Source organism: Rhinolophus sinicus, linkage group LG15, assembly GCF_036562045.2.
Source record: "Rhinolophus sinicus isolate RSC01 linkage group LG15, ASM3656204v1, whole genome shotgun sequence".
NCBI classification, from domain to species: domain Eukaryota; kingdom Metazoa; phylum Chordata; class Mammalia; order Chiroptera; family Rhinolophidae; genus Rhinolophus; species Rhinolophus sinicus.
This window is the reverse complement of record NC_133764.1, coordinates 40561326-40576378: the sequence shown is the minus strand read 5'-3', so window position 1 is coordinate 40576378 and position 15053 is coordinate 40561326. Positions and strand designations below refer to the sequence as shown.

General features: G+C 59.6%; 2 protein-coding genes across 10 annotated transcripts; both read left to right on the top strand.

Moving 5' to 3' along the window:
- The first annotated feature begins 81 nt into the window (after window positions 1-81).
- Window positions 82-9129, top strand: MAFG (MAF bZIP transcription factor G). 8 transcript variants are annotated; one of them, XM_074320767.1, is made up of 3 exons: window positions 82-348; window positions 4225-4287; window positions 4382-9129. In XM_074320767.1, exons 2-3 carry the CDS (start codon window positions 4252-4254, stop codon window positions 4832-4834), a joined length of 489 nt encoding a protein of 162 aa, XP_074176868.1. In that variant the 5' UTR covers window positions 82-348; window positions 4225-4251; the 3' UTR covers window positions 4835-9129. The 8 variants fall into 8 exon arrangements, with proteins under 8 accessions (XP_074176868.1, XP_074176867.1, XP_019591290.1 ...); XM_074320766.1 differs by having other exon boundaries at window positions 83-352; XM_019735731.2 differs by lacking the exon at window positions 82-348 and adding an exon at window positions 535-634.
- A 64-nt stretch (window positions 9130-9193) lies between these two features.
- On the top strand, window positions 9194-14948 carry SIRT7 (sirtuin 7). Of its 2 annotated transcripts, XR_002137700.2 has the most exons (11): window positions 9194-9348; window positions 9420-9557; window positions 9641-9745; window positions 11526-11596; window positions 11692-11764; window positions 12354-12452; window positions 12524-12760; window positions 12861-12941; window positions 13106-13212; window positions 13632-13717; window positions 14274-14948. XR_002137700.2 is itself a non-coding variant. In XM_019735646.2 (10 exons), the coding sequence occupies exons 1-10, from the start codon at window positions 9196-9198 to the stop codon at window positions 14470-14472; spliced, it is 1263 nt and encodes a 420-aa protein (XP_019591205.2). In that variant the 5' UTR covers window positions 9194-9195; the 3' UTR covers window positions 14473-14948. The 2 variants fall into 2 exon arrangements, 1 of the variants encoding a protein (XP_019591205.2); XM_019735646.2 differs by lacking the exon at window positions 13632-13717.
- The last annotated feature ends 105 nt before the right edge of the window (window positions 14949-15053 follow it).

Here is a 15053-nt window from a genome sequence, read left to right as displayed (position 1 = left end):
CGGCGCCCGGACACGCAGGCGCAGTCTGAGCGCGCTCCGCCTCCGTCGCCGCCGCCGCCGCCGCCGTCGCGCCTTCCCCTTTAAGCCCCGGCGGGTCGCGTCGCCGCTTCATGAATGGAGCCCACGTGACCAAACATCATGTGACGTCTGTGGAGCGGCGGCGGCGGCGGCGGCGGCGGCGGATACCGAGCCTGGTCCGGCCCAGCCTTCCCAGCGCGCACGGCCCGGCCCGCGCAGGCGGCGAGCCCCCACCCCGGGCCCGGAGCCCCCGCGCGGCCCAGCCCCGCGCGGCCTCGGAGCGCCCGCCGCCCCTCGCCCCGGCCTCGGCCCGCCCGGGCCCGCAGTGTGGTGGGTGAGTGCGGCGCGGGCCGGGCGCTCCTGGGTTCGGGTCTGCCCCGCGCGCCCCTGGCGGCCCGTGCCTCGATTTCCCCATCGGGCAGGGCACTGCTGGCCCCCGCGCCCGGGTTCTGGGAGTGGGCCGCGGGGCGGCGAAGGGCGGGCGGGGCGTGCGCGGGGCTCGCTCAGTGGAGGGAGGGGCGGCCGGGGCGGCGGGAGGAAAGGGTGGGGTCGAACTGGGCGCCCAGGGCTCCGCGGAGGAGCCCGGCCGCCCGGGCCCGAGCTGCTGATTCATCAGGTGTGTGTCGCCGCCTCCCCAGGTGCAGGGGTCCTTGGCGGGCCCGGGGAGGGCTGGCGTGGGGGCGCTGGGAAGACCCTGCTCGCGTCGCTTTCGCTCCGTCACACGCGGGCCAGAGCCCTGAGGGAGACTTGCTGAGTCATCAGCATGAGGTCACTCGACGCTCATCCCGGTGCCCGGGGGGATCTGAGCTAGGGGCCTGGGGCCTGAAAGGCGGGGAAACGAGGGGTGGAAGGGAACCGTTGGGACGTGAAGAAGGAGCCGGGCCCAGGGGCTGGGGCGGCTTTTCAAGTTTGGATTGAGGTGCGAGTTGAAGGCAGGGTGGTGAGGAGGAACTGGAGGGGCCACGGCGCGGTAGAAGGTGAAGCCCCTGGCCTGTCCATCCCATCCCAGGCACGCTCTTCTCCAGCGGCTGGTTCCCGACCCAAAGCTTGGACAGTTCTCCTAACCGGGAAATAGTTCTCTGAGTGAGAGGAGGGGAGGAGCTTAGGGGGGCCGTGCTAGGGGGCGGGAAGCAGGCTTTCCCTGTGACTGGTCTGGTCCGCCTGTCTGGGTGCCCCTGGACAGGGAAGAGAGGGGTACACAGGCCAGAGAGGGAGGCAGTGGGGCCTCCTGGAAGGAGGGGCAACGGGGGGGGGAAAGGGTGGGGTTGAGCCAGGAGCCAGGGCTCCCCCAGTGAGCCCGGCATAGCACAGCCTGTACTGGAGTCCCAGGGTGACAGTGGACAGGGAAGGGGGCAAGCAGGCGCAGCTCTACCAGGAGACTGCACATGAGAGGGAGCTGCAGGACGTGGGCCCTAGGGATCAAGGTGTCTGGTGAGCAGGCCCTGCCCCTCTTTGCAGCCCAGCCATGGAGTCTGTCTGGGTTGAGGCTCTGGGTGGTGGTAGCATGGTGGGTGCCTAGCCTGCAGAGCACAGCAGGTGGGCTGGGGTGGAAGAGTGCAAGTCCCAGTCACCCCAAGCTGTCTCACTTGAGGTTGGGGCCCAGTGTTGTGCAGGTTAGCGGAGAACGTGGCCCTGATGGGTTTTGGGCCAGGTGATGGCGACTGTTGGGAAGTGACCACTTGAGGGTCATGTGGCCTGGGCCACCTCTCCTGGGTGTGTGGGTGATTGCTGGCTCGAGGGGTAGGGCAGTGTTTTGTCTAGACCAGAGCTGACCCTTCTTGCCTCGGGTTCATGGCCAGGCTTGGCTGGCCTTGTGGTTTGTTCTCAGACACACAGGCAGCCCTGGGCTTAGAGATGCCAGATGTTTTAACGCTTCAGCTGATCTTTTGGCTGGAATTTTATGCCCTAGGTAAGTGCAGATTTCTGGAGGGGTGTTGCATTAAGTCTTCTCAGTACATTAGGCTTCGGTGGAAATTAAGTTTTAGACTTTTTTCAGAGTGACTTTTAGTGGCTGGGGGCTTCTGGAGGAGGTTGTCTGATGGGCAGGGTGGGAGTGAGGCCCGACTAGGACGGGGTGCCAGAGTGCCCAAGGCCATGTCTGCCTGGAAGGTTTGGCCACGGGGGTTTGCAGGCCAGGACAAAGAGCAGAGGCTGGCTGTCTTGCCTCCTGCCTTGTGTCCATGCCCTGGAGTTTGGGCCCACGGGAGGAGGCTGGGGCTGCCCAGACCTCTTGCCCCTTCCTGACTGGCTCCCGGCCTGAGTGGGTGGTCCAGGGTACCTTGGTGGATTCGGGCCGTTTGGGCCTTCTCCACAAGGTGGACTCAGCCTGTGGGGGAGCTGAGGAAGGAGGATGACCGAGCCCCAGCTCTGGTCCAGCCTTCGAGGTGGGGAGGAGAGTTGTGGGGGGGCAGTTTCTTGATTTGGTCTCTAGGATCCCCTCCACCTGGCTTCTAGGGGTGCCCTGAGCCATCATTCCCATGCCACCCCATCTCCAAAGCTGTCTCTGTCGCATCAGTGTGTGTCTGCTGGGCAAGGCCAGGCCAGGAGGCTGGAAGCACTGGCTTTCCTGAGACCTGCCCCCCCTTCCCCCTGCTCACACACACCTTTGATTAGGAGGCAATTGGCTGCATTGTGCTGAGTTCAGGCCTTCTGCAGAGGGTGAAATCTGTTGAGGAAGCACTTTTCTGTGTGATCTCTTCAGGAAGTCACCGCTGTGCTCAGCAGTCAGGGGTGGAGGGAGCATGGGGGTGGGAAAAGCTGGTGCTGGGGCTTTTCCTTTGGGCCGACAGTGCTAGGATGCAGAACAGGGCCCCTACACCCCAGCTTGTGCGCTGCCAAGAGGGCCTGGCCCAGGCTGGGCGTGGGGCCCTGAGGACCTCCTCACCTCCAGCTGTGGTCTGCACAGCCTCCTCTCTGGAAGAACTGGGCTCCCAGGCCTGCCTCAGCCCCTGGGCGGCCTGGCGGTGGGGAGACGCCTGTGGCCTCCTTCCTGCAGCCTCGCTTCCTGATGCAAGGCTGGGTAGGTGCAGTCCACCCTGGAGCCCACTCGCGCCTCTACCTTCCCAGCCCACACTTTAGCTCCAGTGAGGGTAAGAAGGAGACCTGGCCCAGAGTTACCTGAAGTGGTCCTCCAGGAGGGAGAACGCAGTCTGTCTTAGCGCTGCATCCAACCTGGAAAGGGGGGGGGGGCACGGTGTGGCGGCAGCTATTGTAGCCAGGATCCCAGGACTAGGAGTACAAAAATGTTTTTGGTGGGGTTTCAGGAAGCAGAAAGAGGGAACGGTGACCAAGTGGGAGGGAGGGGGCCCTGTGGTGCTGACCCTGGGCAGGGGGCTAGAGGGCCGTCCTTGGCCCAGAAGGAGTTGAGCAGGCCCCAGGGTGGCGGATTGTGGGCGATCTTGTGAAATACCCTAGATAGGGAGGGCAGGGGCGTGAGCTGCTGCAACCCAAAGCCACAGGATGGTTACTCCATCGGCTGCAGCGGAGGCTCACCGAGGAGGGTGGGGGTACTCGTGCCAGAGCTAGTTGGAGGACCTATGGGCCACTCTTCAAAGTGAGAAGTCTCCGGCGCATCGGGACTGCCCCACATCCCGCCTCTCCCTGAGTCCTCAGTGGGGACGGACCCCTAAGCCTTCATAGGAGCAGGGCTTTGTCCTGGGCCGTGTTAGGGGAGGTGGCTTTAGGAGACGGGAGACACACGCGCAGGGTCGCTGGCCCTGGCCCTCACCTGCTGTTGGCCGGCTGGCCTTTCTGGCCCCGGCAGCTTTCTGCTCTGGCTGCTGGTCCCCTGGGGCTGTGTTGGCTGGCGGCCTGGGGAGTGCCAGGCCAGTGAGGGAGCGGGAGCAATGTGCTGAGTCAGCATGACTCGCCAGGAACAGCCGCTCTGGGGCTCGGGTGCGCACCGGCGTTATTTTTAAAGCTCTAGGCTTCCTTCTAGGCTGGCCCCTCCAGCATTCTTTTAATCAGCCCCTTCTCTTGCCTCTGCCTAACAGCCCTTCAGTTCCCCTTCCCCCCTCAGACCCTCCTGGCCCCCCCATCTGGTTCCCTAGGGCGGGGTAGACCGGGAGCAGCCCATCTCAGGAGAGGCAAGGGCGAAGGGCCATCCTGAGGCCAGGTATCAGGAATGGGCAGGTGAGGGGCGTGACTCGGTGCACAGGGAAAGAGGGGTGTTCTCCAGGGTTCTGACCTCTGCTCCCTGTCTCGCAGAGTGCCTGCTTGCTGAGCCCCCGGGTTATGACGACCCCCAATAAAGGAAACAAGGCCTTGAAGGTGAGCAGACAGGACGGGCCATGTCTCGGGGCTGCGGTGGTACAGGGATGGGTGTCACATCAGCCCGTGACCTCGTGCGCTGTGCCGCCCCCAGGTGAAGCGGGAGCCGGGCGAGAATGGCACCAGCCTGACCGATGAGGAGCTGGTGACCATGTCGGTGCGGGAGCTGAACCAGCACCTGCGGGGCCTGTCCAAGGAGGAGATCATCCAGCTGAAGCAGCGTCGGCGCACGCTCAAGAACCGTGGCTACGCCGCCAGCTGCCGCGTGAAACGCGTGACGCAGAAGGAGGAGCTGGAGAAGCAGAAGGCGGAGCTGCAGCAGGAGGTGGAGAAGCTGGCGTCGGAAAACGCCAGCATGAAGCTGGAGCTGGACGCGCTGCGCTCCAAGTACGAGGCCCTGCAGAACTTCGCCAGGACCGTGGCCCGCAGCCCCGTGGCGCCAGCTCGGGGCCCCCTTGCTGCTGGCCTGGGGCCCCTCGTCCCCGGCAAGGTGGCCGCCACCAGCGTCATCACAATAGTAAAGTCCAAGACGGACGCCCGGTCGTAGGGACGTGCGCTTGCCCAGGCGGGTCTTCGAGGGGCCACTAGGCGCATGGCGAATTTGGCAGCCCTGTCCCCCTCTTTCTCCTCTCCTCCCCTCTTCCTCTCCTACCTCCTCCCTTCCCTGCAAAGCACAACCTGCACCCCAGGGGCACCGGGCTGAGCCCCTTGATCTCGTCGTTGTCATCATGTGTTTTGTATGTTGGGATTGGTCAGTTCGGTGGTGACATGGGGCCGCCCCAGCCCTTAATACCAAGGCCATGTGGGCTTGGAGTCCAGAGTGGTCCTGTGCGAATGGGCAGAAAGATCGAGCAAACACTAGGGGCTCAAGGGTCCCTGAGCAGGGAGCGTGCTAGGCTGAGTGGCCCATAGGCCCTGGCGGCCACCTGCATTGGCAGGGGCCTGGGTAGTTCACAGCTCGACCAGAGGTATAGATGGGCTCTGCTCTGAGGAGGGTGTCCTTGAGGACCCTGGACAGGCAGGCCACCAGCCTAGGTGCTTGGGGGATGGGGCGTCGTGCGGCTATGGGCCCGGGGCCTCGGCACTCTCGCCTGACGCATTGCACTGAACAAGACCAAACCACTGGTTGTGAGCGTACGTGAAGGGTGTGTCCAGTGTCCTGCGATGGGTCCCGTGTCACTGTTTACATGACCTATTTGTGTGGTTACATAGCCCTTTATTTAAAAGAGAGAAGTTCCTTTTACGAAGTTATTAAATTATATGTTTAAAAGCTAAAGAAAAAAAAAGAGCTGCAGAGTATTTATAAAACTGTCTTTTTAAAAAAAAAACAAAAAACAAGCAAGAACATTTGACCATATAAATGGAAAAGGAAAGAAAGTATAATAGAAACTGCTAGTTTAAAAAAAGAAAAAAAAAAATCCCTTTCTTGTAAACTTACAGACAAGTCTTTGTGGCTGTTGGAGTTTAGTTTTTATATACACAGAGTTATCAGATGTTATTTATAAAACTTAGTTTAAAAAAAAGACAAAAAAAAAAAGCCAAGCCGCGAGCGACCAGAAGGCGCGTCCTGACGTCCTCTTTGCTCTCTCTTGCAATTGTACCGAAAGTGACTTACTCCTTCGCCCTTCCTGCTTCCGTCTCCTGTCTCCTGCCGGTGCAGTGGTGTTGTCTGTGCCTGGTGAGGTGTTGTGCAGCGTCACGTGCTGGTGCTTCTGGTGACCTTTGACCTGTGGGTGTCACTTCTCGTGTCTGTTTTCCTGTGTTTGTTTTGGATTTGGTTGTGTTTTGCTTCTGCTGGCTTGCCAGGCTCAGGCTGGGGTGCCAGGCGGTACGTGCTGCAGCAGAGCTGGGGAGGTTGGTGCCCACCAGCCTGGCCTCTTCTGCCTCAGCGTCTGCCCCAGACCTCCAGGAGGTCAGATTCCGGGCTCTGTCACTCCTACCCCCACTCCCCTCTGACCCTTGGCTTCGCATGTGTGTCTCAGGCTTGGGCTGATCCACTGGCAGGGTAGGTGAAACTGGGGGCCATCCCGGGCGGCTCCCCATGCTGCTTCCATGCCCACCGCCTCTAGCCCTGGGTGGGGGATTTGCAGGGACCAAGGAGTCACTGTGGGTGCCCACGGGGCCACGGCCAAGCTGCCCCCGCCGTCTTCCTTCTGGTATCCAGTCACCATGCTTGGGCTCTGGCCACTGACCCCAGCTTTGTTCTTCTAGGCTTCACATGGGCCTCAGCAGGGGAACCCCAGGGGCCCACATAGGGGTTGCGAGACCTGCTGTCCAGTTGTCCCAGGACTGTTTTCCATGCTGCGGGTGGTGCTTCCCAGACAAAACCAGGTGGTTTCGGGGCCCACCTGGGGCGGTCCTTTCTGCCTGCCTGAGGGCCTGGGGGTCTCCACCAGTGCCAGACAAGGGCTAGTGTCCAGGGCCGGTCCTGCCCCTCCTCGCCCCTGAATGTGCTGGCAGCTCTCGGCTTTGGGCCTTCTTCCACCTCCCTTTGGGTCTGTGTCTTCCAGGGATCCACTGCCCAGCTTATGGAGGTGCTTCTCTTGGACTGAGTCCACACTCATCCCCATCCTGGCCACTCGGCAGAGGCAGCCAGTCTCCCAGACTCGGGTGGGAAGCTCCTCATAGGCACGTGACAGGCTGTCTGTGGCGTCCCCCCCAGGAGGCTAGTGCCCCGTCTCCAGCCACATGGGCCTCATTTGGCCTCTCCTTGGGCTTGCGGGTTGGCTTCTCTGGGGGCCCTGACCCCCTGAAAAGCACAGAAGTGCATCAGTGCTGCCTGGCAGGGTTTAACCTCGTGGGCAGCAGGATTTTCATCCCAGAGTTTGACCCAGTGTGCCCATGGGATGGGAGTAGGACGTGCTGTCAATTTCTGCCATCTCGATGGGCTGCTGTGGACCCTAAATGCTCAGAGACGTTCCTAGTTGTACCGGAGTCAGCCTGCAATGGAGCTGTTGACTGTTGACTCCAGATCACACAGTGGCTTCCTCCCCCTCCAGTCTGTCTGCTTCGCAGGCTCCAGACGAGAGTTGTCAGTGGTTGTAGCAGCAGTGAGTTGGAATTGCATCATAACAGTTCCTAAAGAGAGGTCATGTTCTGCCCTGGTGGTGGGAGGAACAGACCCTCCATGTCCATTTACGGTCCCCACGTTTGTCCTGGCTGGGAGGTCGTTGTCCATTTCGGCACACCCCTGCCAGGCTGTAGACCTGGTGAGAGGAGGGTTTGAGGGCAGGCATGTGCTAACACATATTGCAAGGCCTTGATTTGGTTTACAGAAGCTTCTGGAGTTAGTGAGACCATGGTTTCTTTCAGGGTTTTTGGATTTGGAACAACTGCTCCTTGGGTCTGGGGGAGCATCCAGTTCCCATCAAGCCAGGCCTGCAGGGCCACTCCACCTCTTTCCCTCCCTTTGGTTTCTTGACAGCAGACTGTGTCCACATGTGACTGGTTGGTGTCTTTCTGATTCTTGTTAATTCGGTTTTCCTACTGTGAGGGTGTTGTGTCCCCTCTCTCCCCTCCACTTTTCTGACACAGCAAATCGAGGGCTTCGGCCAAAGCCAGGTCTCCCAAACTTGTCCGCTAAGTAAACCACAATGTGCACCTTTGCTCCCACCGTGCCCTCGCCCAACTCCTCCCTGCCCCAACATGGACATTTAGATTTCTGAGAACTCTGTGGGAATAGGTCCGCTCCTTCCCAGAACATGGCCCCAGGGAGAACTCCCCACAGCCCCTGGCTGCTGCTCCGGTGGCACTGCCCTTTGTACAGGTGAGAAGATGCGGCTGCTGCATGGCAGTTGGCAAGTGTGCTGGTTTCTGACGGGCTTTCCTCCTGTTGGTCCATGCTTCCGGTCTGTGTGCACAACTCTGACTGTCAGCAACAGCCCTCAGTGGTCAGGGCCCGGCCCACAGCTCTGATCTATAGCCTGCTTTGGGATGGGTGGTCAGGCCCCATCCGGTCCCCGCTGCCTCCATCTCTGGAGTGGACGCTTGGCCAAAGCTCCCGTCCACAGCTGGAAAGCCTGAGCCACAGGCTGCAGTGCTGTTTCCGCTCTGGGATCTTGTAAGTTACTTTTTTAGGCTGTGGTTTGGTGAAAGGAACCAACACATTAACGATTTTTTTCCCCAGAAGCCACTGAATAATTCTTTTTGGCGCGTTTTTGCCTTCCTGTTGGCTTCTGGTTTTGGAGCAGATGGGGACAGAGAGTGGAGGACACACAGAGGCAGGGGTGTGCCCTCGAGACTGATGGCCTGCCCTGCTTCTGGCCTGTCCTGGGCGTGTGCTGTACCTGTTGGGCCAGTCGCATACATTTCCACCCCAGCCTTGGTATGTGGGTGTCCCCAGTGAACTATGAGGAGCGACCCTTCCAGCAACCTCGTGTCCCAGCACCTCCCTTCTTCCCATCCCCTCAATCTGCTAGTCCCGGAAGCCTTTAACCAAACGGGAGTGGGTACAGAAAGCCTTCTCCTGGCATCTTAGGGCAACAGGACAAGGGCTGCCAGTGTGTCCAGCTCTGCTGCTCTCCCGGCGCTGAGCGGGTGGGTCCAGGCAGAGTTGATCAGACCCTGCATGTGCTGCCTAGGGCTGAAGTCAGGGGGAAGTGGGGGTATCCTGGGATCTGCCCGGCGGCGGGGATCGTCGAAGATCCAGGTGGGGAGGGGCCTCGTTAGGGCCGCCCGCTTAGGCGCCCACCCTGCCCTGTGCAGTATTTATTGCTAAATTATTGTCCAGGAGGGGCGGCACTGGGCCGGGCCCCCGGTATTTATTGCTGTACATAGTGTATGTTTGTGATATATAAGGTTTTCTTTATTTTGTATATGATCAATAAACACCTTTTAAAGAGACTTGGCAGGTGCTTAAATTGGGGCGGTGCGGGCGGGGCCGGAAGGGCGGGGCAGGGCCCAGCGCGCATGTGTCGGCGCGCGGCCTGCCGGGAGGCGGAAGCGGAAGCGTGGATCTCCTCGGGAGCGATGGCAGCCGGGGGTCTGAGCCGCTCGGAGCGCAAGGCGGCCGAGCGGGTCCGGAGGCTGCGGGAGGAGCAGCAGCGGGAGCGCCTCCGCCAGGTATGTCACCTCTTGCCCCGCCCCGCCGTCCCCGCCTCGCGTCGCCCTCATCACCTGCCCCGCGCCCGCAGGTTTCGCGCATCCTGAGGAAGGCGGCGGCCGAGCGCAGCGCAGAGGAGGGCCGGCTCCTGGCCGAGAGCGAGGACCTGGTGACCGAGTTGCAGGGCCGGAGCAGGCGGCGCGAGGGCCTGAAGCGGCGGCAGGAGGAGGCGAGTCCCGCGCGCGCCCGGGTCTGCCGGGCCTCTCGCCGGGCAGGGGGCGGGGCTTACGCCCGGTCTGGGTGTCTCGGCAGGTGTGTGACGACCCGGAGGAGCTGCGGAGGAAAGTCCGGGAGCTGGCCGGAGCCGTGCGGAACGCCAAGTACCTGGTCGTCTACACTGGCGCGGGGATCAGCACGGTAGGGAGGCGAGGCGTGAACGGCCGTGCCCCCGGGTCGACTCCTAGGTCCGGATGAATCCCGGACCACCGGGCGGGGGGCTGGCGGGGACGCGCCCGGGGCGCCCCCTTCTGGGCGTGTGACCCAAGGACTGAGGACTGTACTCTGAGCTGAGGAAAACTGATTCGCAAAAAAAAAACTCACTTTAAAAGCAACTCTGACTGAGGTTGTTTCCTTTCTTAGAAAAGCTGAAAATGACTCAATTTGAAACGTCACTAAGTAGATAAACATTTTTACAGGATTGAAGTCTGTTATACCCAGTTAGAGACAAGAAAGGAAAAGGAATAAAAATGGGACGTAATAGCTTAGTTCCTGCAGGCACCTCTGCGTTTAAGCTAAGGAGGTTAATTTACTGTCCCAAAGTTATGTGGGCAGAGGTAAGCCCCAAACTGTGTCCTGATTCGTTGTTTTTTTGAATGTTGAAGGAAGGTAAAGTAGAAAGCAAGGCAGTAAGAATTAAAGTACACCAGGCAAAGAAGGGAAATGTGTTGGGTTTTGAAAAGTTCCATCGAGGTGTTCTCCTGGGCCATGGAATGTGTATGACCTGCTTTGACAACGTGGGTGGCACATTATTTGTCTGTCTGATGGGGTGGATTGAGTGTGACCCGCGTGCAGGCCCAGCAGAGGTGAACACAGGATTTCCATCCTGGAGAAGCCCACAGATGATATGTTAAGGTATATAAGCATATAGCTGTCACATGAAGCTGGCTGTGTTAGGTCAACAATAGAAATCCAGACACACCCCTGTGGTCTCAGCTGGGAAATCATCCCAGCTGGGTTTTTGTAGGAGGTGACACTGAGTCTGGGCCTCAAAGTGTGGGTAAAATTTTACGGGTGCAGGTGAGATAAGACAGGGATGGCTGCGGGGGCAGTACCTGGAGTGTGTCGGGTGGGCTGACGGTTGTGACTTACGGACCCTCTGGAGCCCTGGCAATCTGGTCTCCTCCCCCCACATTCACGGGTGAACTCCCATCGTGTGATTATTTAAAAGCAATAATAATACCTCTTAAAGAGCTTCAGGTGCCTACTTAAAGGTGTGTGCTGCTCATTAATTTGGTGTGAGTGTTGCTGTTTGAGCTTGTGATGTGAGTCGGAACCACGGGTCAGAGTGGGCACTTTTCGGAGCGTAAGCAGCAGGGAGGAGACAGGGCTCCACAGAAGGAGCACAGAACACCTGGATCCTGGCACACTCTCTTTGTCTTGGGTGGCTTTGTTCCACTGGATTGGGAACTTGGGCAATTCAGTGGTGTTTATCTCTCACCTGGAGAGGTTCGCCTGTCTTTATGAAGGTAGGGCAGGAAGCACAGCATCAAGATGGAAGAATTTGGACAGAGGAGGGATCCCACCTAGGGGATCACCGCTGCATCTTTCTTGTGTACTGGCTAGGCCCAGGGGAAACACAGGTGAGGCTGACCAGTCCCACCCTCAGTGTGGAAGACAGGTGTGGCTGCAGAGCCAGGCTGTACTGAGGAAGGCTCCCAGAGGAAGCGTGGCTGGAAGGATGAGCTGGACCAGGTGAGAGCGGGAGTCCAGGCAGAGGGAAGGAGCCACATGGGCTACTCTCCATCTGGGTTCAGGCAGCTTAGACTAGAAAATGCTGAGTCTGTGGAATGAATAGAGGCCGGTCTACGGGTCAGCCTGCAACACGCTGGGAGAAACGTATGCTTTCTGTTCTTGGGAATTCTGCCAGTGCCTTCTGTGATGCCTTTTCACCAGGCTTATCGTCTTTCTGAACATGCAGGCAGCCTCTATCCCAGATTACCGGGGTCCTAATGGAGTGTGGACGCTGCTTCAGAAAGGGAGACGTGTTAGGTAAGCAGTGTACACAGCCTTGCCACCGAGGTGAGCAGGGCAGCAGGGGCCTGACCGGGAAGCCCCCTTCACCTGTGCTCCCTTTCACCTGGCAGTGCTGCCGATCTGAGTGAGGCCGAGCCGACCCTCACCCACATGAGCATCGCCCGCTTACATGAGCAGAAGCTGGTAAGAGCCCTGTGTGGCCAGCTGGTGTGCTTGCTGTGTCCACAGCGTGGGACCTGGAGCACCATTTAGGTGCTATAGTGGCAGCTGCATCTTACTCCTGTTGGCCAGTGGACCCGCGTAATGAGTGCCCACCAAGCAGTTTAGAGCCCTGGTGTGAGCCTCCCTCTGATCCTCTGTGCTTTCTCGTCAAGGGGGCAGCTTCCCCTCTGAGTCATCACAGCTAGAACTCATAGGGAATCTCTGGAGACCCTCTGCTGAGCACCTCCAACCAAGTGGGGAAGGGTCGATCCTCCTGGGCCTTCAGGGACCTGAAACTGACCCAAGAGGGCATCAGCCTGGGCCCAAGCCCCTTCCAGCCGAGGCTCACCCTCCTGGCCACTCCCAGTGTGTGAGCCTTTGTTGGGGGCGGGCCGTGCTGAGCCCTGCTCGGACCAGCCTGCTGCCCTGGTCTTGCCTTCGAGGCTTCATGTGAGGTTGGACGTGCCTCTGGTTTGGGGGTGCTGGGCTAGACTCAGGACAAGCCAGTGGCGCTGCTGGGTGGGTGTTGCTTCCCACGGCCCTCCTGCCAACTCCCACCCGCCTCCCCCAGGTGCAGCACGTGGTGTCTCAGAATTGCGATGGGCTCCACCTGCGGAGCGGGCTGCCGCGCTCAGCCATCTCGGAGCTCCACGGAAACATGTACATTGAAGTGAGCGCTCCCTCCGGGACTTGGGGGTGCGGCGGGCCAGTGCCTCCTGCTCACAGTGCCCTCCCCCTCAGGTCTGCACGGCCTGCACCCCCAACAGGGAGTACGTGCGAGTATTCGACGTGACGGAGCGCACCGCCCTGCACCGACACCAGACAGGCCGGGTCTGCCACAAGTGTGGGGCCCAGCTCCGGGACACCATCGTGCACTTTGGGGAGCGGGGGACCCTGGGGCAGCCCCTGAACTGGGAGGCAGCCACCCAGGCTGCTAGCAAAGCGGATACGATCCTGTGTTTAGGCTCCAGCTTAAAGGTACACAGCCGGCACTGTGGCTGGGCTGGGAGTAGCCCGCCGGCAGCTTCCTATAGCCTCGTTCCCTGGTTGTGTGGTCTGTGTCCGTCTGTTCCTGCAGGTTCTGAAGAAATACCCACGCCTCTGGTGCATGACCAAGCCCCCCAGCCGGCGGCCCAAGCTCTACATTGTGAACTTGCAGGTAACTCAGCGCTCAGAGCTGCCTCCTGAGACCTGAGCTCTAGGAGGCCCTGTGACATTCTGTCCTGAACTCACGCACCTTGGGGGGCTGGCCAAGCAGAGCCCAGGTCGCAGGGCATTGGGAAGGAGTGAGGTGCTGTCCTCATTCACCTTCCCTGTCCCCAGTGGACCCCAAAGGATGACTGGGCTGCCCTGAAGCTCCACGGGAGGTGTGATGACGTCATGCAACTCCTCATGGATGAGCTGGGCCTGGAGATACCCCCCTATAGCAGGTGAGGGGGCGTGGGCCCATCGCCCTGCTGCCCGTGTGGATGGGCCGTGTCTGTCTGCTCTCGGGAGCTAAGCACAGAGAAAGCTCCGAGGTGTTGAAAACTGTAAGGCATGACTGCAGTGTGCTGGCCTCTGCAGGGACTGGCCAAGGCGCACTGACGGGACTCCCTGTGGGGAGAGGGAGACCGCTAGTGTGTGCCTGGAGGTCCGTCCTCCTTTGCTTCAGATGGCCTGGAGGGGAAGGTCCCTTAAGGGACATGCGCTTGGCAGTGCTGGGCAAACAGACTTCAGTGCACTTGGTTTGGGGAGCTGACAAACTCGGGGGGAGCTTAAACTGCCTTAATACAGAATTTGTGATAATTTAGACATGGTGTATGTATTGAGTAAAAAGTTTACACTTTCTCTCTCTGTGAATTTTCAGGGTCTTATAGGGGAAATCAATAACTTCTTTTAATCAAAGGGTTCGAGAATTAAGGATCCCTTCACCTTCTGGGCCTGGCAATTCTTGTATGTTATGTTTGTGGTGTTCTGTAATGTGGGCCTATCGTGTACTGTACTTTTTTTTTACATTAACTTAGCTCATTTTCCTTATCAGTGCTTATCTGTATCTTAAGTTGATAACATGTGCTTCTACATCTCAGTCCGACACATGATCTCTCACCCGGTAGCCTGTAGTCAGCTGGCCTTGCCTTTCATCAAGTGTCACGGTCTGGGATGGGGGAGAGGGTCTGGTCCACCTGCCCCTGGCCATACAAGTGAGGTGGGGCCCAGACTTGCTAGTGACTCATTCCTGCTGAGGCTCCTGCCACCCCACTGTGTATGCCCGGCCGTTCACTCTCCGACGAGGACACAGGTCTGCCGAGGCCGAGCTAGTCTGGGAGCGTACCCCTCTTAACAGCTGTTCTGTAGCCCAGGAACAGTGGGGCTACCACTGAGCAAAGCCCGCCACGGCCAAGATACGGGGAGGGAGCAGGGTCACCTCCTCAGTCAGCCTTCCCATCCTGGGGCGCGTTGTGATTGAGAGGCTCCAGGCACGCCCGACCCAGCTTTCCCTTTTTGGTAGGTGGCAGGACCCCATCTTCTCCCTGGCAACTCCCCTGCGTGCGGGTGAAGAAGGCAGCCACAGTCGGAAGTCACTGTGCAGAAGCCAAGAGGACCCTCCACCCAGGGACCGGGATGCACCCCTCAGCTCAGCCCCCATCCTAGGTGGCTGGTTCGGCAGGGGCTGCAGCAAACGCACGAAAAGGAAGAAAGTGACATAACCTGGAGCTTGACAGAACAACACTCGGCACTTTGCAGATGGCTGGGACTCGGACTCAGGGGCTGCTGGCACCGAGAAGGCCAGGGCTGCCCCACAGGGTCTAGTGGGAATTCTCGGGGGTGATGTTTGTCTTTGCGGGAAGCCCCTTTGCACTACTGTGGTTGCCCTGGTGTGGGCCTGAGTGTTGAGGACACCTGGCCCACCGGCCTCTTCCTAGAGGTGGCAGCCACACCTCCCTGTGAGAACAGAACTCGGGTTATTTCACAGCTGGCACCTGGCCGGCCAGGAGGAAGCACGCGCTGCCTTACCTCGTTCACCAGGCTAGTCTCAGGGGCCTCCACCCTCTTTCTACTTCTTGCTGAAAACGTCAACTTTGTAGGAACCCTTTTCTGTATTGGTTTGCGGCAATCCGTACCGGCGTGACAGCCTTGGCTCTCGGCAGAAATTTTTATTGATATTAAATATCTCTGCACTGTCTTTCCCGTGTCACCGAGTGACTCCTTCTGACGCGGTGTGTGGGAGCGGGTCCGCGGCTCGGCTGGCGGGCCAGGACCTGCCCCTCAGGTGCCCGTGGAGGGGCGA

What these genes read in the sequence shown, in the direction of transcription:
- MAFG (XM_019735729.2), top strand. An exon ending in AAGGAAACAAGGCCTTGAAG is followed by an intron (nt 4,288 to 4,381) that starts GTGAGCAGACAG and finishes TGCCGCCCCCAG; the next exon opens with GTGAAGCGGGAGCCGGGCGA.
- SIRT7 (XM_019735646.2), top strand. Translation starts at nt 9,196, where the DNA reads ATGTGTCGGCGCGCGGCCTGCCGGGAGGCGGAAGCGGAAGCGTGGATC. An exon ending in TGAAGCGGCGGCAGGAGGAG is followed by an intron (nt 9,558 to 9,640) that starts GCGAGTCCCGCG and finishes GTGTCTCGGCAG; the next exon opens with GTGTGTGACGACCCGGAGGA. An exon ending in CTGGCGCGGGGATCAGCACG is followed by an intron (nt 9,746 to 11,525) that starts GTAGGGAGGCGA and finishes CTGAACATGCAG; the next exon opens with GCAGCCTCTATCCCAGATTA.